The sequence below is a fragment of the Chelonoidis abingdonii genome, chromosome 10 (genome assembly GCF_003597395.2).
Source record: "Chelonoidis abingdonii isolate Lonesome George chromosome 10, CheloAbing_2.0, whole genome shotgun sequence".
Classification (NCBI taxonomy): Eukaryota; Metazoa; Chordata; order Testudines; family Testudinidae; genus Chelonoidis; species Chelonoidis abingdonii.
Window position 1 is genome coordinate 65,378,729 of NC_133778.1, and position 22,098 is coordinate 65,400,826.

The 22,098-nt window shown below is 39.0% G+C and overlaps 1 protein-coding gene across 1 annotated transcript in view; it reads left to right on the forward strand.

Annotated features, from left to right (window-relative positions):
- Nucleotides 1-22,098, forward strand: part of DPP10 (dipeptidyl peptidase like 10) — a 442,364-nt gene that overhangs the window by 216,437 nt on the left and 203,829 nt on the right. The window contains exon 4 of the mRNA XM_075069831.1: nt 16,770-16,864. Coding sequence (XP_074925932.1) covers nt 16,770-16,864 — 95 coding nt within the window. The remainder of the gene's footprint in view (nt 1-16,769; nt 16,865-22,098) is intronic.

Here is a 22,098-nt window from a genome sequence, read left to right on the forward strand (position 1 = left end):
AGGGAAACTGTATGCTACTATATGAATCCTCTACATGACAGATATCTAACAAGAATGAGGAGATTTAAAAAAAAAAAAGCTGTATTTTCCTTGACTCACCTCCTGAACATAGATAATGACAGAAGACATCCTATGGATAGGGATGACCTCTGCAATATATTGGTGATGTGAGTCGTACTGAGTTACTCAGAATAGGGCTTGACAGAATTTAATATCCTCCTGATAACTTCATATTATAGCACATGCCTGTCCATAGTCCATCATCTTGGTGGAATATGGTTCTTGCCTCTTATTTTTGTTCTCTCCTTCATGACTAAGGACCAACCAAATCCTGAAGCCTCTAGTCAAAAATCTCATTGGTTTTAGAGGGAGCTTTGCCTACATAATGATTAATGACTACAGGATTTGGCCTATATCTAGAAAACTATCTATAATATAAACATTTCATACTAGGTTAGGGACAGGAAGGATGCAGCTCATTAATTTTTGTCACACTGATTAGTTTTGTTAAATTAGAAAGTGAACTTTGTGAAAGTGATGAGTTATGGTAAGGCATATGAATGCCTCTTCAAATTGTTAGCACTAAAGATGTGGTTACTTTGAAACCTGGTGCCACCTTTCAGGTGATGCAAATATCTGGATAGCTACTGCATTACTTGTGCTCTATTTCTCATCATAATTTCGACATGATGTAATACTCTCTAGAATGCCGAGCATCTAGCAGTTTTTGGCACTATAATGAAACATCAATAGGCACACTGTGATCTGAAAGCTGGTATCTTATTGGAATTGTATCAACTTCCACAGGAAAACCCTTTAGGGTTATCTTTGGCGAATTACAGTACAGTAAAATAGGTTACAAAGGTACCTGGGAAGAGACAGTCCAGAGTCAGATGGAAGGTATATGAGTAGTGCTAGGCAGGAAACAGTTCTAGAAAACTTTTGGGGATTTCAAAAACTTTTCCATCTCAGTTTGGGACAAATACTTAGATCTGAATTTTCATGAACTGACAATCCAAAATAAGTTCTGGTTCAGGTCAAATGAAACATTTTAGTTTGATTTTTTACTTTTTTTAAAATTTTTAATGTATTTTACTACAATTAGCTTACATCTTGAAATGAACATTTCAAGGCAAAAACCTGACATTTTCATTTTGAAAGGATCATTTTGATAATTTCAAAACTTTTAGAAAAAAGTTTTTGAAATGGGAAATTTGTTGAAAACTCATCCTTTCCCAAGAACAGTTTTGGTTTTGATCAGTCTGCATATTCTGACCAAAAAACAGGTTTGTTTGAAAAAAATGCCAACAAGCTTCATATGTGATTGTACATTAAATATAGATGTGAAATATAAGTATTAAGATGAATAAGTAGGGGCTGTTTGTTTCAACATGCCAATCATTCCATAGACCCAGTCCTGATCTCACATCAATTTTACTGGAGTAGAAGTCCGCTGACTTGACTGAAGTTAGACTGATTTGGAATAAATATGAAATTACCTAATTCTCAGCATATATTGAGTTAAGTCATTTCAGTATATTTTTTTGTTGCTTATAAATACATCAGAAAATAATTAGGGTTGCAAAAATCATTTTGAACTAAACATTTTTCAATTTGAGGACTTTGTCTTCCTCTGTGCTTGGAAATAAACAGTGTCATCAGTTCCAGAGTCTAAATCATGGATGAATTTATATAGACATATAGGTAGTATATACTGAATAACTAAAATGTGTAAATCCAGATTTACATTTAACAATGGCACATGGCACTGTGTGTTATTTTTCCCCAAACTGTTTGTGTAGCAAATAATCTGGATCCAGACCTTTTCTTTTTCATTCCTGCAGAAGGGCCAAGTACTAAATGTGCTTGGAGACTGAATTCCTGACTCCAAGTCCAGATTAAGGCACATTAGTAGGGTTGCATTGGGCTGCTTGCACTGCCACCACTCATGTTGTACCTTTTCTTTGGAGAAACGGATTCTGTTTCCCCTGCTACTAACTGGAATCAGTCACAAACACTAAAGGCTAGTTTGGAATTTTACAGTCTCCCCCAGGAGCAGACCAGTGAGGGAATTGTGACTAAGTGTCATAATTTTTTTCCCACTTGCTCCCGGATTGAAATAATATACTATTTCCCTAGGGCAACAGCAGATTAAATTCTTCTCCATGCTGTCTCAACAATGTTGGCAATGCATTCTGAGGGTGCAGTTAAGGCGCATTCTTTACTACTGCCTAACCTTTCCTACCCTCCCATGCAGCAGTTTCGGGAATACCTGCCTTTGTTTGTTTGGTCTTCCCACTGTGTTCTGGCCAGCAAATAGGGTAGCCTGCACAGAGGACTTAAGAAACACCTTACATCCCTCTGCACGTCTGCATGGGCATGTTTGCAAGTAACAACCTTTTAAAAAGTAAATAATTTTTTTAAAATTGATATCTTTTTTATGCACAAATTTACAGCAGCTTGTGGCCTGTACTGTTAACTGGAGACAGCATTAAATGTCTATTACCAGTTTTTCAAATAAAATTAAAATTCCTGCTTGGCTGTTCAGTTCAAAGTAAAGTTCTTCTATGAAATTTCAAAGGTATTGAAACATTTTGTGATAGCGAAGATTTCATCTCCGGCCATGTCCTGTGTGATATTAAAATATTTTACAACATGGGAAGGCAAAACTGATTACCAATATAGAAGCTTTCATTCTACGTCTTCAAAGTCCTAGCAGTTTTAATAAGTTATATTTTGTTGTAACAGAATGAACAGCTAAGTAAAAATGCAGTTGCTCGAAAGCCTTGAGGAGTAAAAGCCCAGAGGTCTTATTGGAGCATCCTTGGTGTAACAGCAGTTTAATGAAGTAGTCTGGCAAGATAACTCCATATTTATCGAGAAACAATTCTGTTTTTTTAATGTTGGGTGCTGGTTTACTGCTTAATATATTTCAAACAAACAGGTATGAACTCGACTAAGGTCTATTATCCTGGCATTTAACTCCATGAAATCAGATTAAATGTTTCACTCTGTAGTAGGAATGAATATCACTAAACATTTTACTCCAAGTAATGACACAAATACAAATGAAGATTTGTGTGTCTGTAAAATAAATAAAGGGGACTGAATCAAATCCTTCTTTTCTTTTTTCCTTTTCTTTTCACCTTCTAACTGCTTTGTCCAGTTGCATTCTAAAAGTCACAAATGAAGGAAGCTTCCACCACTTCTCCCGGGAGCCTGTTGTATCACCTAGTTCAACTTACTTGTGTTCAACTTTTCCTGACTTTGGACCAGATTGGTTGGTGTAAATCAGTGATCTCTGTCACAGAGTGAGCTGGCCCTTTAAGGGGGTTGGGGCACTGAAGCCTTTGTGCCATTTGTAGCCCTCCTCCCCAGGTGACAAGAATGAGTCCAAGGGTCATGTGATGGGATCATGTGACTCAGACCCAGGCCTGCTGGGAGATATAATGGGCGGCCTGAATTCAGGGAGCCGGAGTTCAGGGAGAGTCTCAGAGAAGTTGGAGGGCTGTATGAGCTGATCTGCAAAAAGGTCTCCTTCTCTATCACGTAGAGACCTGAAGTGAGAGAAAGAAATACAGGGAGACTCCAGCAGAGACTGGGAAATGAGTTCTCTGTACCAGCTAAAGGAAAAAGCTTCGCTGGAGCTACCTACAGTAAGATGAAAGAGCAGAACCCTTCAGAGGAGTGCAATGAACTGGTGGAAGAAGCCTGGGGATTTCCAGTTTTAGGATGAACTGTTGTTTTATGTTAACAACCAGCACCCAACGGGGGGAGTAATTACAAAGCACCAGTTGGGATGGTTTTGTTTGGTTACAGAAGTAGAGAAACAAGCATCGGCAGGAGGGTCCAATATCAAATTGGGAATAGAGTTTGAAAGTGTTATATATTCCATTAAAGTCAATGGAGCTATACTAGCTTACATCAGCTGAGAATGTTTCCCGCTGAGTCTAAATTTTTTCCTGTATTAATGTTGTCCCATAACTCCTAGCTAAATCTCCAGGTTCCAGATGGAGTAATTCATCTCCCACCTTTGTGTCCACATCCATTTGATATTTATGGACTGTTATGGACTCATTTGTCAAACTGCACTATGTATATTTAGTATCAGAGGGGTAGCCGTGTTAGTCTGGATCTGTGAAAGCAGCAGAGAATCCTGTGGCACCTTATAGACTAACAGAGGTTTTGGAGCGTGAGCTTTCGTGGGTGAATACCCACTTCGTCAGACGCAGGTAGTGGAAATTTCCAGGGGCAGGTATATATATGCTAGCAAGCAAGCTAGAGATAACGAGGTTAGTTCAGTCAGGGAGGGTGAGGCCCTGTTCTAGCAGTAGAGGTGTGAAAACCAAGGGAGGAGAAACTGGTTCTGTAATTGGCAAGCCATATATATTTAGTTCTTTTAGTCATTCCTCCCAAATCAGTCTCTAATCAGTTTAGTTGATCTTCTCTGGCCTATCTCCCTGCTCTATCCCTTCTGAGGTGCTGGAACTGGATTAACAGCACGTCCAAGAACAATGCTGCATTCTATTGCTGTACTATTGTGTGGAGAAGGGTGCGTAATGGTTAAAATTAACAGTGAAGACTTGGAAGATCTCTATGGTTTGGTTGTAGAAAGAAACCAGGCACAGGAATGGAAAACTTTTGCTTAGAGGGCTGGAAATGGGAGACCAATACAACCAGCACCAAATTGTGGCATTTGGATACCAGCCTGCTTTGTGGATGGTACAGTATGATACATTTTGGAGTCCAAGAAAGCATGATGTGGGTGGAACAAGAAGGGCTATGCAAACTGCACCATGCTGTGTTGGGAGCAGTTGCTCCCCTTTCAGTGCCAAATTACCTCCGCAAGTCACGGTGTGGGCAGTAGCCTTACTTGCTCTCTGATTGTCCCAAACCCATGTGAGGAAGCACAAGACAAGGGGAAGCAAAAGCCTCTTTGCAGGAGGGTCAGAATAATCTGGCCCAGATCAGGATCTGATTGATTTCAGTGAGACAGCTCATAGCAGGATTGGGCCAACAGATAGTAAAGACTTTGGAATAAGGAACTTTATATATAATAAAATTCTCCTCTGAACATAGTCTTTCAAAGTTTAAATCCTATTGCAAAACAAAGATATTTTATGAAAATTATTAATGCAAATTTAATATTCCAAAAGGGCATTGGAAACCTCTAGTTTATTTGATGGATAACATGTTTAGCAATCTTGAAATTTCATCTGTATCTTTAATATCTTTGTAAATGACAATTTTATTTAATTAGCTAACACTTAATTAGATAAAGATTTGTCCAGCATCTCCTGTTCATTAAATTAGAAAGCATTTTCTATTTTAATTAACACGGTATTTTCTATAATCAATTTAATGAAATGCCATCTTCAGTTCTAATAATATTTTGTGCAGTATCACATGATTGACATGTGTTGATGACACTTATCAACTCCTCTTATATTCATATCATTAAAATAATAAGAAAAAATAAGGACCCTGACCTTCAAACACAGCTGTGTATACCGTAAAGCTGAATTTTATTTTTACAAACTGTCAGAAAAAGTTATAACAATCCTTAATTTAATTCTGTTACCAGTATCACAATAGTGGAAGCTCCATTCTGTTTAGGCACTATACCTACCCCGTAGTACCCATATCTCAGTATGAGACAGCTTCTGCCCTAGAGAGCTTACCGTCAAAATAAACAAAACAGACATTATTATATTGTACCCATTTTGCAGTTGAAGGCTGGAATTTGTAAAGGATTTTTAGTGGGATTTGATTGCCTAACTCCCTAATCATAGAAAAATAGGAATGGAGTGGACTTTGATAGATCATCTAGTCCAGTCCCCTGCCCTTGACATGATTTGTTTTTGATAAATCCATGTTGTCTGTTACTTCTCACCTTATTATCTTCTAGGTTCTTACAAATTGATTGTTTGATTATTTGCTCCATTATCTTTCTGGGGAGTGAAGTTAAGATGACTGGTCTATAATTCCCTGGGTTATCCTTATGCTCCTTTTTATAGATAAATTCTATATCTTCCCTTTTCCAGTCCTCTAGGATTTCTCTTGCCATCCACAAGTTCTCAAAGATCATTACTAATGGCTCAGATCTCTCCAGCCAGTTACTTAAATATTCTAGGATGTATTGCATCAGGCCCTGCTGACTTGAAGACATTTAACTTGTCTAAGTCATTCTTAACTTGTTCTTTCCCTATTTTTGGCTCAGATCCTACCTCATTTATACTGATGTTCCCTGTTAATCATCCAATCACTGCTAACATTTTTGGTGAAAACTGGAAAATAAAAAGGCATTTAACACTTCGGGTTTTGCTGAGTTTTCTGTTATTTTCTGTCCCTTCTCACTGAGTAATGGGCCTACCCAGTTCTTGGCCCCCTCTTGCTTCCCATATATTTATTCAATGTTTTCTTGTTACCCTTCTTCCCTAGATAGTTTAATTTGTTTTGGCCTTTTTAATTTTGTCCATGCTTGTGTTTCTTTTTTTATATTATTCTTTGTAATTTGACCTAGTTTCTATTTTGTGTATGATTCTTTTGAGTTTCAGATTACTGAAGATTTCTTGGTTAAACCAGAGCAGTGTCTTGCTATACTCTATCTTTGCTATGCATTGGAATAGTGCATTGGGAAAGTTTGCTCTTGTGCCCTTAATAATGTTTTTTTACAAAAGTGTCAACTCTCCTGAACTCTTTTTTTCCCCTTAGATTTGCTTCCCAGGGGAATCTTACCTACTAGTTCTCTAAGTTTGCTAACATTTGACTTCCTGCTAACGTCTTCATTGTGCTGTTTACTCTCCTACCACTCCTTAGAATCATGAACTTTCTCATTTCATGATTGCTTTCACCCAAGATGCCTTCCACCTTCAAACTTTCAACCAGTTGCTCCCTCTTAGAATGAATTCTAGAACAGTCTTTCCAGTAATTGCTTTGTCCTCCTTCTGTAGTTTCCAGTGCATTCTATTAACTTGTTGGATAATCAGTGCCCTGCTGTATTTTTCCAACAGATGTCTGGGTAGTTGAAGTCCCCCATCACCACCAAATCGTGTACTTTGGATATCTTTGTTAGTTGTTATAAAAAAGCCTCATCCAGCTCTTCCTGGATAGGTGCTCTATAGGAGACCATAACATCAAAGTTGTTTTTAACCCTTTTGTCCTTCCCCATAGACTTACAACAGGTCTTGTGTGTCAACCTCAGTACAAATACACACGTTTGATATACAAGGCAACAATCTCCTCCCCTTTTTCCCTGCCTGTCCTTCCTGAACAAGCTGTACATTTGAATACCAATATTCCAGTCATGTGAATTATCCCACCAAGTTTTTGTGATGACAATTGTCATAACTGTAATTATTTGCTACTATTTCTAGCTCTTCCCATTTATTCCTCGTACTTCTTATATTAGTATGCAGACATCTAAGATGTTTGTTTGTTCAATTGATTTTGCCTTTATTTTCCTTCTTGTCGCTTTGTCCCTGCGATGATTGCCCATGTTCCTCCCAGATTTTGACCCTTGACCCAGCTTTCCATTGTTTTGGACTTACCTGTGATTTTTGTCTCCTCCTTCCATTGAGCCCACCTCACTGGGTTACATATTGTGAAAGCATCCTTGTTATCCCCAAATAATCCAAACCTTACTGTATGTTCTTCCATAGTTATTTTCACACTGACTTTAACAGTGATTTGTCTTTGTATGTCCACAACTGACTCACGTCTGGCTCAATCTCAGCTCTTCCAGTTGCAATGCACAGTTAGCAAGTTTATGGTAATTTGGGAATCCCTTTGCCTCTTTGAAAAATTAGTAGGCTTGTGTACTTATTTGATTGGACATGTCTCTGAGTTTTTTTCCTGGCAAGCACAACCGGGACCTGAAGAAGGACATAAAGAATTAAAAGGGACAAGCTCCAAGTACTAAAAGTACTGAATGAACAGAGGAGGTATATTGGCATGAAATGCAGTTGTGGCCTAGTAGATAGGGCACTGGACTGAAAAATCAGGAGGGATGGGTACTATTCATAGCTCTGCTACTGTCCTGCTGTATGACCTCAGGCAAATAATTTCACCTCTGTGTATCTGTTTCCCTTAGCCCCCTTATCTGTCCTTTTTAGTACTATAAAATCTCTTGGGCAAGAATTGTCTCTCATTATATGTTTGTACAGTTTCTAGCTCAAAGGGCCCTAAACTCAGTTGGCGCTTCAAGGTGCAGTTACAATAATGATGAGAAAAATGTTGGTTCTGAGAGAGAAATAACTAATATATTTGTGGAATTTTGCCTAGTTTTGTATAGGTAGGATTCAAATTCGGCCCTGTGTAAATGGGAACAAGTGCACTGATGTCAGTAAACATGGATTTCTACTTGGAGAAAGGGAACCATGAGTGTTAATTTTGGGAGACCTGGAAAAGGATAATGTGCAAACCGCCTGCAGGGAGTAATGCTACAATGCTATTGTTTGGACTTTGGATAGTCTAAATGCCACTGGAGTTGTCATGTGCAGCTGTGGTAGATGTACATGCACTAGCTTTGATTGAGCTAACCGACTAAAAATAAAACCGTGTAGCTGCAAGAGCACACTTGGTGGCTCGGGCCATTTCACACCTTAGCTGTGTACTAGGGTGGCTAGCCCATGCTGCTGTCTGTACCACCGTGCCTACATATCCATTTTTATAACACTAGCTCAATCAAACCTAGTGTGCATAACTCTACCCTGGCTGGAAATTACAGCTCAGAAATTTAATTAGATGACTGCTTTGGTAATGCAGTGCTACAGTCTAGGGCTGGATTCTGATGCCCTTACTCACTTTTACTCGTAATGAGCAAGGATGGCAGAATCTGACGCTTAATTAATATTTCTGAACTTTTCTCCCAAAAGCTGCACTGCTGGCTAGTTTCCAAGAATGGGGATGGATATTGAATGAGGGAGGTGAAATTACTGGCCAGCAGCAATAGTTTTCCGAGAGTACTACCTCTGAGAGTACTACCTCTGCAAAGTCATACTCATCCTCTATCAGCCTGGGAAGTATGAAGCGTTTCCAAACCTTCACTTTCTTCACACAGCTATGACATTTTCAGTGCATATTGTGAAGCGCCCTATCCCAGCTGTTTTTAAAGTCCGGGTCCACACTGCGTAGCAAATATCTCCAAAATATAGCACTGAGGAAAAAATATCATCCAAGAATTCCAGTTACTAGACTGTTTTGGAGTATCATGACTAACTTGAAACTTGAAATAGTGAAAGAGTTGCTTGAACACAGTGAAATATGAAATTGGATTCAGCACTAATTATCTAAAGCTCAGTTCATTTCATCTCTGGTTTTTATTTCTATCTAAAATAATTAGTCAATATAGATAGTAGCTGAAACTCTATTTTTACCCTGGTATAATTCTAGTGACTTCATTTCAAGTGATAGAAGTATAATTCAGAACAGAATCTGGCCCATTTTCCACTTCAAACAGCAAATTATTTTTAAGTAGAATTGAACAGGGACTGATTTTCAAACAGGCTGAGCATTCACAATGTGAAGTGAAGCCAATGGGAACTGCAAGTGCTTGAAAATTTGGTCCATGGCATCTAAAAAGTGCAACAGTATAGAAAAAGTAGTTGGGAGTGCAAATGTTTAGATGGGACTGTCTATGTGTGTGTTGAAAGAATATGGAGGGTTTCTACATTTATTGCTTTGCATTTTGTGATATTTTGTCTTTGACATTAGGGAACAATATGTATCAGACAAGGCACATGATAGATCTGTACCAATAACATTTGCAGAACCTTTAGAAGTGGTGAACCTCATTAGTCATACTGTCACTTCACTGCCGTTTCTTTCCAGGCTCATCTCAAAGCTTTAGCTGCATGGCACAAACAAAAACATGGGCACTACTAAAATGTTATTAATGTAAAAAATGATTCCTAGTTTAGAAATATTGGGGCTGTGCCTTTGCATATTGTGTAATTGCATCACAATGTGAGGGCTAAATTCATGACAGTGAAATCTGCATCCAAAAATATAATTTAAATTGCTTATGTGAATTCCAACAGGGTTTAGTGGCTGAAGCCTTCCCCATCCGCTGTTCCCTATAATGTTTTGCAATCTGTTCTTCCAGCATAGACAGAGGCTGGAGTAACATGGATTGCTAGCATTTGCTACAAATTGTTCATATTCTTTAGCATTCTTCTTTCTGTCCCATAACATCACATTTTATGAAGGATCTGCTTCATTTGGTTTTCAAATGAATGCACAGTCATTGGATGCATCTGGTTTTTACATATTCCATTCCTTCCGTTTTTTCCAAATGGGGTATATCACCTGCTGCTGAGCTAGATGCGGGTTGTAAATCTTGCTGTAGTACCAATGAAATTTTTTTAAAATCCATTTTCTTTAATTTATACATAAAAATAGGAAAATGCAGATGCAAGTATTGGAAAAAGGGATATATTTAGGGTCAGATCTTGTCCCTGTTAAAATCAGTGCGTTTTGCCACTTCAGTGAGCCAGGATTTCACCCTTTGTCTCTTACCACCATGGGGTGCTTCATGTGTCTTCCTCTGCTCTCACAGTGAGCCAGGATTTTACCCTTTGTCTCTTACCAACATGGGGTGCTTCATGTGTCTTCCTCTGCTCTCATTCTATAGGTACCCAGCCCCAGGTAACACAAGAGTACATCCTATAGAAGGGGGAAAGGAACTCTTATAACTGGGCATCCCCTCTGGGACTAGCAAAGCCTCTGCCAGGCTTAAACTCCCCAGAGCCAGTTGTTGAGGGAGTAAACCCTCAGTCATATACCACCTCTTCCCCTACCCTGATTATGTTGTTTGATTACCAAACTGACTTCGGTGGTACTAGGGGAGCACATTATGCTCCATAATAAGGACGAGACCAAGGACAAGAGTATTGTCCAGGTGGAAATAGGAGTTGTTCAGTGAGTTAATATCCTAATATATTAGACTGTGGATCCTGATTGTGCATGTGTGGTGGAAGGGGCAATACTGAGGATGGGGTTGATGCTGCTTTTTCTCCTCTTTTGGAGGGACACTATTTGTGGCATGCCATTCTTCCTTTTAACTTATTGTTAACACCCTGCACTGGAGCTACTTATAGCACTCAGGCACCCATCTGCAGCAGGGTGGTGGTGGTACTTCAGTTACATATGTAAAGCTGAACTCCTCCCCAAACCCACTTTTGAACTAGTAGAACTAGACATGGAGTAACTACACAAGGCCCTGGTCACACCTTTGTAACCATGGACATCAGAACTTCATAACTGACCAATGGACTTTCTGCCCTCTTGCATGTGTGGACCCTCCTTTGCCCACTGTACAGTGGTGCAGAAAACAATTGGAATTGGAATTCCTGTGGCCTTTCAAGGCCATCTAGGGCAGGCACCCCAAGGGGTGTGGGCTGATATCTGAAGAATGGGGCCCATCACCTCTTGGAGCTGTGGTGAACTGATATATTTTGAAAATGAACAAATACTGAGGAAAGGAAGATTTGGGCAGAATCTGTATAGAAGTGGGAGAAACAAACAATATGAAATTTAAAATTATTGACCCTAGGGTCATTTGGTGAAGGCTATAGCTTAACAGAGCATGGTAAATGTACATTAGTATAAATGAATTATGGTAGAGAAATTTCATCAGACCTCATACACATATCTTTTACCCACTGTTAGTTTTTGTCACTGTTTCAAACCTATCCAGTGTTTGCTCACTTTATAGAAACTTAATAAATATTGTTTTTCACTGAGTGTTTAGTAAAATGCTCTCATGAGTATGTAAAAGAGGGTTTGCTCCATTTATCAGAACTGCCAAAGATAGCCAGTTAATATTTGTAAAGTGCTCTGAAGTTGAAATGTGCTGTACAAGTACTAAGTATTATTATAAATGAGGAAGCAAAGCAATGCTCTGAAGCTGTTTCAGCTGGGAACAACTCTGTGATTATAAGGTTTAGACATTTGAACATGACTTGGCTTCCACAATATGGAAAAATAACCTGTAGTTTCCCACTGTACCTTATAGGATCTGTGGCAAATTGCCGGTATTGTTCTGCTGGGTCTCACGCTTTCTCTTCTCTGGGGTAGGTTCAGGGCGCTATTGCTTGCCTCTGAACCAGTTCTTAATCATTCCCCTAGTGTCCTTGGAGGAGGGGAGTGGAGAGGGAGGGACCTGGGCCCGCCCTCTACTCCAGGTCCCAACCCAGGGGCCCTGGGGTTGTGGTGAACCACTTGACTAGCGCTTTCTTACCCTGGGTTACTTCCCTCTCATACCCGTCAGCTTGTGAAGGGCTTCTCGCCTCTCTTCTATACAAGCCTGGTGCCCCTTACCTAGGGTTTCTGTTGGGCTTCCCAATCCACCGCAGCACTCCTCCAAACCTTCTATTTCTCTCTGGACAAACTCTTCTCTTCTGCAATCTGCACTCTGCTCCAATCCAACCTTTCTCCTTCAACTACCACACCCTGTCTGACTGAAGCAGGGGTTTATATCCCATGACTGGAGTCAGGTGCTCTAACTGGAGTCAGGTGCTCTAATTGGAGTCAGGTGCTCTAATTGGAGTCAGGTGCTCTAATTGGCCACAGCTGTTCTAGTTAATCTAAAGCAAACCTTCCTCCCTTGGCAGGGAATAAGGCCCCCTGCTAACACTCTTATGCTGCCTTCTGGCCATGCTGTATCACAGATCAAATAGTATTGTACAACACTGGCATTGCTGGCTCAAGTGAGATTATTGTGATGATCATACATGTATTTGCCATTAACGGTTAAATTTGAATGGCTTAACTATTTAGCTGGCAATCAGAATTGCCAAGACTCTCTGCAAGACAAAATAGTGGCCAAGTGCCAGCTCCTGCAATTAGATCCAAGCACGCTGAGCTGTGCACTTGAATGGAGTTCTGCTGACTTTGATAGGAATCCACATTGTGTAGGGATCTGCCCACCCAAAGTCAGTTTTGAAACTAGGGCTATAATCAATAAGTTTCTCCTGGGGAAAAAAAGACCCTTTTCCTAGCCTGTCACTCTAACCATGTCATTCCCCACATTCCTTTGAATCCCTCTCTGTTCACCACTGCATCCAGTTCTAACTTCTATTCTGCAACTTCATATCTCTTCATAGGTCTTTCCCTCTTGTTGCATCTACCCAAGCTCCCTTTGCTCCATTACAGTGATGTCATTGGCTTTTCCCACCTGTTTGTTTTCTTCCATGGTATCCCAATACACACAGAATTTTCTGTCCAAAATGGTCTGTGAAGCTATATCCCTCTTCAGATCTGCCCTTTAGGCCTATTCTTGCCACGATGTCTACGAGAAATCTGCCAGCCTATTATGGTTTGATTGAGCAGTGGTTGGGGATAGTGCCTTTCAGTAGGTTAGGTCTAGATGCTATCTTGACCATCTGCTAAAGTAAGGAGTGGCACGTTGCTGCTGTATCCAGGGAGAATGAATTGTGACTCCCATGCTCCTTCTGTGTTCTGACAGGTAAGTTACTTACTTAACTCCTTTCTCTCCTCTATACCCAGCCAGCTACTGTGGTTGGTGAGTTTTGGGATGGAGCCAGAGCTCCTTTCCCATCTGCACCCAATCCTTGTCCATTTCCTTAGGGTGGGTATCAAGCACAACCTCTGCTCTCCCTGTGTGGTCAGAATTACAACTGGCGTCCTTATTCCCCTGCACAGCTGTGTGCGAACTATGATAATCAGGCCCCTATTTGACCAAAATAAATATTCAGAGAATCTGGACCCATCAAGAACCATCATACTATGTAAGAACTAAACTACGTGTCTGTGTGATCTTATAGTCCTCTCTTTCACCTCCCTCTTACATTTCAGCTACCAATAAAAATATCATCATTATGTTGAGTGGCCATCAACTGCTCCATTATCTAGTCTGCTAAGTGTTCTTTATCATACAGAGTGTCATTCATGGATTGGCACTTTCATAATAATTAATGATGATTGCCCATGATTACTATACTTACATTCAACACTTATGCAGTGTTTTTATGTAACATGCTCTCTGAGGATCTCAAAGCACTTTATAGACATTCATTTAATGAAAGGTATAATTATATCCAATATGCAGACGGAAGAGGTGCAGTCAGCATCCAGGAATGTTCAATCTGAGAAGTCCTGACTTCCAGTTCTCTTTGCTAATCACTAGGATAACATTTTCTTTCAACTTTACAGATAAAAACAAACTCTTACATTAATCTTCATTTAGACAGTTGATCATTTCACTGCTGCCTCACATGCCATGTATCTCTGGCTAAATGAACTTCTGAGGCTACATATTGTGCCACTGATCTCGTAAACACTTATGCACTGATATAGCTTTGCTCACATGAGTAGTTTTAACTCACGAGAGGGTACTTAACGTGAGTGAAATTATTCATGTGCCGATGTCTTTGTAGGATTCGACCCCAAAGCATGGTCTTCGACGTACATTTTGCCTGATGTATTGAGGAAGCAGTGAAATTGTTAATTAAATTAAAGGAGATCCATGTACTATCAGGTCCATCCCAATGCTGTTGTTAGGTGGCATTGCGCTAGGGCCTAGGATTTCTAGTCATGAACCAGGACCCTGTGAGGTAGTTGTTAATGGAACATCAAAGTTTTTTGTTTGTTTTTAAATGCATTATACCAGCAGGACAGAGGAATCCTTTCCCCCATCTTGTATGTAACTTGTGTGTATACATTTTAAATTCTTCAAGCCAGGCACCAGGTCCTTGCTATATAACATTGACTGTCACTATGGGACTCTAGTCTTGGTTGTGGCTATTCTGTGCTACTGAAGTACAAATGACAAAAATAAAACGAATTTTAAATCTTTGCATGCCAGTATATTATGAAGGTATTACTGGCTTCAAGGAAGCTGTGAACAATAGTTGCCTGCAAAGCATTGTCTCATTAAAAATGTATCATGTTCATTTTTAGAACTACAGATATTAATTCTTCACATTGCAACCTTCCTCATTTTCACTTCCGAACCACAGATACAATAATCCTGACCAAAATTCTATCAATCCCACCTCAATAAAGATAGAATATTAGACTAGTAAGGTCTTTTAATTAAACTTAATTAATTTCACAAATCATACTAGAGCACATTCACCAGTATTATAGACTCTGAATTTCTGTACTGTCAATCAATACTAAACTAGGTTTCTCTAAATGAATAAATAAAGCATATTTTGTGATGCTGTAACTTTGATTTTTTTCCCCAAGTTACATTTGCTTGCTAGTTCATAAAATTCAGCAATCTGTAATGAGTTTCTAAGACACTACAAGGAGTTAGTGGTGGTCTTTTCTCTATTTCAGCATCATTTTTAGCCTTTCCTATAAGTATTACTTAAGAACTTTCATTATAATTCCTGTTTTCCAGATATTTATAACAAAGGAGTTATACTTGATTAAATATTGTATCTGCAGGAAAGGTTTCATCAAAGCCAGGAAGCTAGGGGTTTTTCTCCCTGTCTGCAGGTATGTTAGGGCTAGTCAAAATCTAGCCCTATGGTTTTACCCACAAACTTCATCGAGTTGTACCCTAAAGTATTTAAAAACACAGATGTAACAATTTCTGCAAATGTATTGCAGCCTTAGATTTTCTTCAAAAATAAAAAGGCAAAACTAAGGTTGAATGCTGGATCTATTGAAGACAATAGTAAAACTCCCATCAATTTCAGTGTGGGAGGAGGTTAGAATTTCATCCTGGCATCTCTTATTAATGGTGAAGATATGTTAGACAAAACCTTGGGGTTGAAAGTTAAGGCTGACATACCTTTCTTAACCCATATGCTTTCATAATAATCACAGTTACTGTACCTTTATATATTGTAGTTTTGTCTGTAGTTTGAATGTATTGGTGTAAATTATTCTTTTATTATGGTAAGTAAAAGTAGAACAAGTTGTTGAGAGAGGATTTACTCACAGTGCAGACTTTAACATGAAATTTGTTATGTATGTTATGAGTGAACATACCATAACAGATCATATCATATATCTATGTCTTAATCCTTTTCTGCTAGTGTAGTGTAACTCATTCCTTTGATTTACTCATGTTGCATCATCTATTCCTAACTGGAATACAGAACAGAAAAATGTAAGATCTAGTCTGATTGCAGTTTATTAAACCAGTAGCGGGAGATTCCTTCCGGATTTATAAATAGTCAAGTGTGAGAGAACCTAAATGCTTTTATTATACTTCTGTCCTTTTTCTTTAAATATGTCTGCTGCCCATCACCTGTAGCGATAGTATCACTTACAGGTGTTAGGGCAGCAGATGTATTTAAAGGACAAGGACAGAAGTGTAACAAAAGCATTCATATGAGAAATAGAATGTCCAGGGTTTGTCCTGCAGAACCTTACTCACTAGAAAGGCTCTTCATCATGTGAATCATCCATTGACTTTAATGAATCTACTTGTATTACAGGGATCTTCATGTGAGCAGTTTTCAGCCTTGAAGGCATATGTGTAATTGTACTTGCTTTGCTCACAGGAGGGTGGACTCTCTGAACTCACAGGAATGACCCCATTGAGGACTGTTCCTCTTGAATCAGATGAATAGGATTTGGGGCATAAACAGTTTGATCTATTTAATGATTTCAACACAAGCAAACAAAATAGATATTATGAATGAGGTCCATTCCTCCATCTGTTTGTGCACATTTTAATGCATCAGTGTGTCTTGCAATTATTTTGTTTATTAAATATGCCTGTTGTCTCTGCAGATGTATTAAATACTCAGTGTATTTGCTAATTGATAATTCCTTTATTGTTGCAGATACAGAAGTGGTGTATAAAAATAGGAATGGACATGTTGTTAAACTGAATGTAGAAACAAATGCAACCATGTTATTATTGGAAAATACAACTTTTGTAAGTAATACTTATTTTACTCATTAAAATTGTATGTCACTTTTAAATGGCATCCAGTTAATAAGTATTTGGCATTTGTCCAAAGAATGTAGTGCTTAAAAATGATATAGAATCTGTTTAGAATAGATGATATTACAGATGGAAAATACCACCCATTCCACTGTTAATGGGAGATTTTCCAATCCAGTATATTATCATTTGCTTGGCAGACACTCTGATGGGGGCCTTGAAGGCTGACTTCTGCTGTGCTGCCTGCAATGAATCTAGCTGATGGGTATAATAAGTAGAGTTGATCATAAAATGTGGGGAAAAATTATTAAAATGTTGAAAAATTTTCTGTGGGTGGTTTTTGGTCAAAATTTGAAATTTAAAAAATTCAAAATTTGAAAAATTAAACCATATAGTTGGTTGAAAAATGTGGAAAAATTTTGAAAAAAATCCTCAATGTTTTTTTCCATTTTGTTAACATTACTATAGATTCAAGAAGCTCTCATAATTGAATAAAGAAAAAATATATATTTCTTATTTCCACTAACCTCTTTCTACTTACCTGTTGCTCTGAACTTAAATTGGATTTCTTGTAAAATGCCTTGCAAGTGGTAGTGTGCTACCTTAATAATAATTGTTCTTAGGATACATTTTGATATTTAGCTGAAGTTTCCCTTTGTTCTATTTGATCCCATTATGCCCAGTGATACTGCCTGTAATCCTCACTTCTTCAAGCCATGCAGTACATATGTCATCCTTTTCAGTTCTTCCTTACAAATCTGCCCCTACAGCCCTTTGATCTTTTATGTTGCTGATTTCTGAATTTACTTCAGTTTTGGGGGACCAAGGTGCCCAGGACTGAATTCAAGACTCATTTTCAACAGAGCCACATGGCAAGGGATTATCTCCTTCCTGGTCTGTGTTGTGATGCCTTTGCTGATGCAGCCCAAAGTTACCTTGGCTTTGTTTGCTCCCTGTATTTCATTGTAATGTAACTTCCTTTCTCCTCCACCTCAGGCACATTCTCTGTTTCAGGGGCACCAGGCCCCAGCCAGCTGCCTCCTCTAAACACTTCAACTAGTGGTAGGGGAACAGGAGCTCTTGGGAATGAGCCAATCTCCAAAAGCAAAGGACTCCCACTGCAGGGGAGCTAGGTCTGCATTTTCTGTTGGTATAGGACTACAGAAAATGTGATACCCTTCTGGACTAAGCAGGAGACAGAGGGGAGGGAATTGTCTGAGGGGTGCGTCTGTGAGACCCAATGTCTCCTGGGTCTATTTCTGGAATCGTGTGCCGTATATCGCAGCCATGCCTCAAGGCTCAATCTGACACTGAGAAGGGCAGGCATGACCAGTTATAAATGTCTCTTTTTGTCCACTTGAGTAAAAATACTTCTTTTCCATATGGCAAAACACCATATTTTATAACAAATTGATGTGGACAGCAGCCAAGCACTGCAAATGCCCCCTCTTTTCAGAGGGTTCCTCTCTTCTGAGTTTGCATTAGAAGGGACCAGTTCAACCTCAGATCACACAGACTGAGTTCAAGGCACAAGACACACTCTCTTGATTAGAAGTTGGCAACTGAGCAAAGATGCCTAATATCCAACCAATAGTCCAGCAGGCCTATATATGGAACAGAGGCAAAGAATAGAGAGATGATGTGTCTGTTTTCCACAAGAAGTTCATTTGAATGCAGTATGTGAGCATAGTAAAAAGTTGAAAGCACAAATGAGGTAGATTCTACCCACAGTCACATATAAGTGGAATGAAAAAACTATGTGGAGCAGAAGCCTAAAAATGACTTGTAGGTATAATAATAAAGGGGAATTTTGCTGTACCTGACAAGTTTCTGTCTGTGATGAATACACAGCAAACAGTCCTAACATGGGGTCATAATGAAACAGAGTTAGGTTGCAGAACTGAAATTCAAAATACTCCCACTTCTCTAAGCTCCACCCTCAAAACTGCTCCCGCTTCTCCACACTGCTATATGGACTCTTCCAAGGCTAAACTCCTGAATCACTAATCATAACTCCTCTCTCATTGTCATATCTGCTTAATCATTAGTGCATAAATAGAAATGGTGCAGGTTTAACACCCTGCAGAGCTCTCTTGTGCTCATCAAAAACACACCATAACACAGGCGCTGGCAGTGCAAGTTTCCACACAGGGTCCCATCCTAGAGAAGGCACTTTTCTGTATGAAACATTCTTCCACTTTTCATTCTCTCTTTCTCTCTTTCTGTCCAAAGTGCCAATAAGAGGGTGAGTTTTTCTTAGTGAGGTTGATAATTGCCTATTAGAAATCAGACTGCAATAATAAACTTCTTTCAGGGACACAATCAAAGAGGTAGTCTTGATTGCTCTCTAAATTGGCTATATTTGAACCAGAATTTTATAAGTGAATATCTTCTTACTTTATTACTAATCCCTTGATGCACACAGGCCCCTAGTGTGCAGCTCAGAGGTTCTTGCTTTACTCCTTGGAGACTGCCATTTTGTGAAGAGTAAGTTTTCTTTTATCCTACTTAGTGTCACTTTCTGACTAAAATGCAGAGGCAAAGCCTTCTGAAAAGCCTTTGAAAGACATTCACTGTGTTCCCTCACCATGTATATCTGCCAGCAAAACTCACTCAACACAAAAAGGCAGACTCTGGGCTCATTAGTAAGTTCTGTATTACGTGCATTATAGAAAAGGTTTTTCTTTTTCCTTAAGAAAAATACCACTTTAGTTTTTAATCAAGGTGTAATGGTGCTGGAATTTATTAAGAAGTTCTGGTGTCTTCTTCTGTTAAAGTCTCTCTTTCTCCTCCAAAGAGAATGTCTTTTAAAAGTTTCTATACAAAACAACAGGGTTTTTTCTCAGTCTCCTACGGATTTATTCAAAGACTGTCTTAAAAACTACCACATTTTAGTATAATTAAGTCATTTGTCTTCTCCAAACATGAGTAGAGAAGACTGAATACTTTATATAATCAGCCCTTTAACAAAATAATCTAATCGTTAACAAAATGTATTGATAGGGAAAAAATTACCAAACCATTTCAAGAAGCACCATAAATAGCCTATGAGCATCTCTGTAGGTTATTGATTAGATGCATTTTCTGAACTATATCCTTCAACTTCAATGAACCTGTCAGAATTAACCAGTGAATAGTGTGCCCTCTCTAGCTGGCCAGTAAACAGTTAATACTCTAAACCAGTGATATGCAAATATTAACAGCTGGAAGCTAAGCAACTTCAATAGTCCAGGGAGCCAAAGAGTCTAGAAACTAATCACAACATGGCATCTTGAATTTATATTGCGATGCTGTATCAATGTGTGATGGCAATACATTCTCTATTATTTAGCTAATGTTCCTGTCACCGGGGAATGTAAGCTCCTCACCAATTTAGCAGTCAGCAGCAAATCTTTATTTTTATTACACAGTATAATTCCAAAATGATTTTGGAGTCATACCACATTTTTGTCTAAATAAGGTTGTCATTTTTCTGACATGTTTTTTTCCTCCGTTTTTTAACAGACTCTTTTTACTGTCATTTCTTTTAAAACGTTGTCAATAAATGGATTAACTATTACTAACCCAATCATAAATGCCATTTCAGAGATGACTGCATGAAGGAACAAGGAAGGGGGCTGCATGCTTGCTTGAGCTCATGAAATGCATGCCGATGGCCTCTCATCTTTCTCCCATCCCTCACCTAGATTATATAAACCCCAAACAAAAAAACAATACAGGAAATTGCAAATATGAAAAAAGTATAGGGACCCAGTGACCCATAATCCACTTCCCAATTCATAGCCACTGAAACCAACCAATGTCAACATTCCCCTTCCTTCCACTGCCGCCCCCCAAAAAGACCACTAAAAATTAGTAACTGAAAATATGGCAAATGTATTAATTCTCAAAAACTGCTAGGATCCATCTACCAGATGTGTGATGATTAAGGATGTGGGAAGAAGTTAGAAACATGAATAAAATAAGGGCTGTTGCTTTAAGACCCATCAATTCCTGGCCCATTCACTTTGGTCCTAAGCAGTCTCCATCCACATGTTAGCTGATTGTGCATATCTTGTGACTGCAGTGGAAAGTGTTAACCTTGAAGGATGACAGCAACAGAAAGGGCGGCGGGGAGAGAAATTTATGCATCACTATTTACACATACAGTATTGTTAAGATAAATCAATCCTGCTCTTTGTGGCCAGAGGCAGGATTCAACAGCAGGAAGGCCATCAAAGCACTTGTGTTCCAGATAGGAAACTAAGTGCATCCTAATAAATTTGTTAGTCTCTAAGGTGCCACAAGTACTCCTGTTCTTTTTAGGTGCATCCTGTGCAGATTGTGAAGGGGATAATAGAGAGAGAAAGGAGAGTGTTTTAACTCTCTCTAACCTCAGGAGAGACCTGCAGACCATGCTGTCATAAACAGATAGCTAAGGGTTAATGTTTCTTTTACCTGTAAAGGGTTAACAAAGGGAACCAAACACCTGACAAGAGGACCAATCAGGAAACAGGATTTTTCAAAGCTCAAGGGAGGGAATTTGTGGGGTTTTTTTGTCTTGGGTCTTTGTCTTCTTCTGTTGCTCTCTCAGCTATGAGAGGATCTATCTCCAGCCTTTCTAAATCTTCTGTTTCCCAGTTGTAAGTACAAAGGTAGCAAAACAATAGGCTTTTATATGTTTTGTTTTGTATTTACATGTGTGTAGTTGCTGGAATGTTTAAATTGTAATTTCTTTTTGAATACGGCTGTTTATTCATATTTTTCTTTTAAGCAATTGACCCTGGTTTGTCACTTTGATACAGAGATTAATTTTTTTTGTCTTTTTCTTCTTTTATATAAAGCTTCTTTTTTTTTTAAACTTGTTGACTTTTCTTTTTCTAGTTATGGCAAGGGATAGGAATCTCTGTGCCAGGATTACTGTCTCTCTAGGGAAAGACTGGGAGGGGGAAAAGAAGGAGGGGGGAAGGTAAATTGTCCTCTCTGTTTGTGTTTCAAGGGATTGAAGCAGGAAAATCTCCTAGTATACCCAGGTGGGAAAATCTGGGAGGAAGTAAAGAGCAGGAAGGGAAGTGGGTTATTTCCCTTTGTTGTGAGACTCAGGGCATCTGAGTCTTGGGGGTTTCCCAGAGAAGGTTTTGGGGAGACCAGAGTGAGACAGGCACTAATTCCTGTCTGGTGGCAGCAATATCAGATCTAAGCTGGTAATTAAGCTTGGAGGGTTCCTGCAGGCACCCAATTTTTGG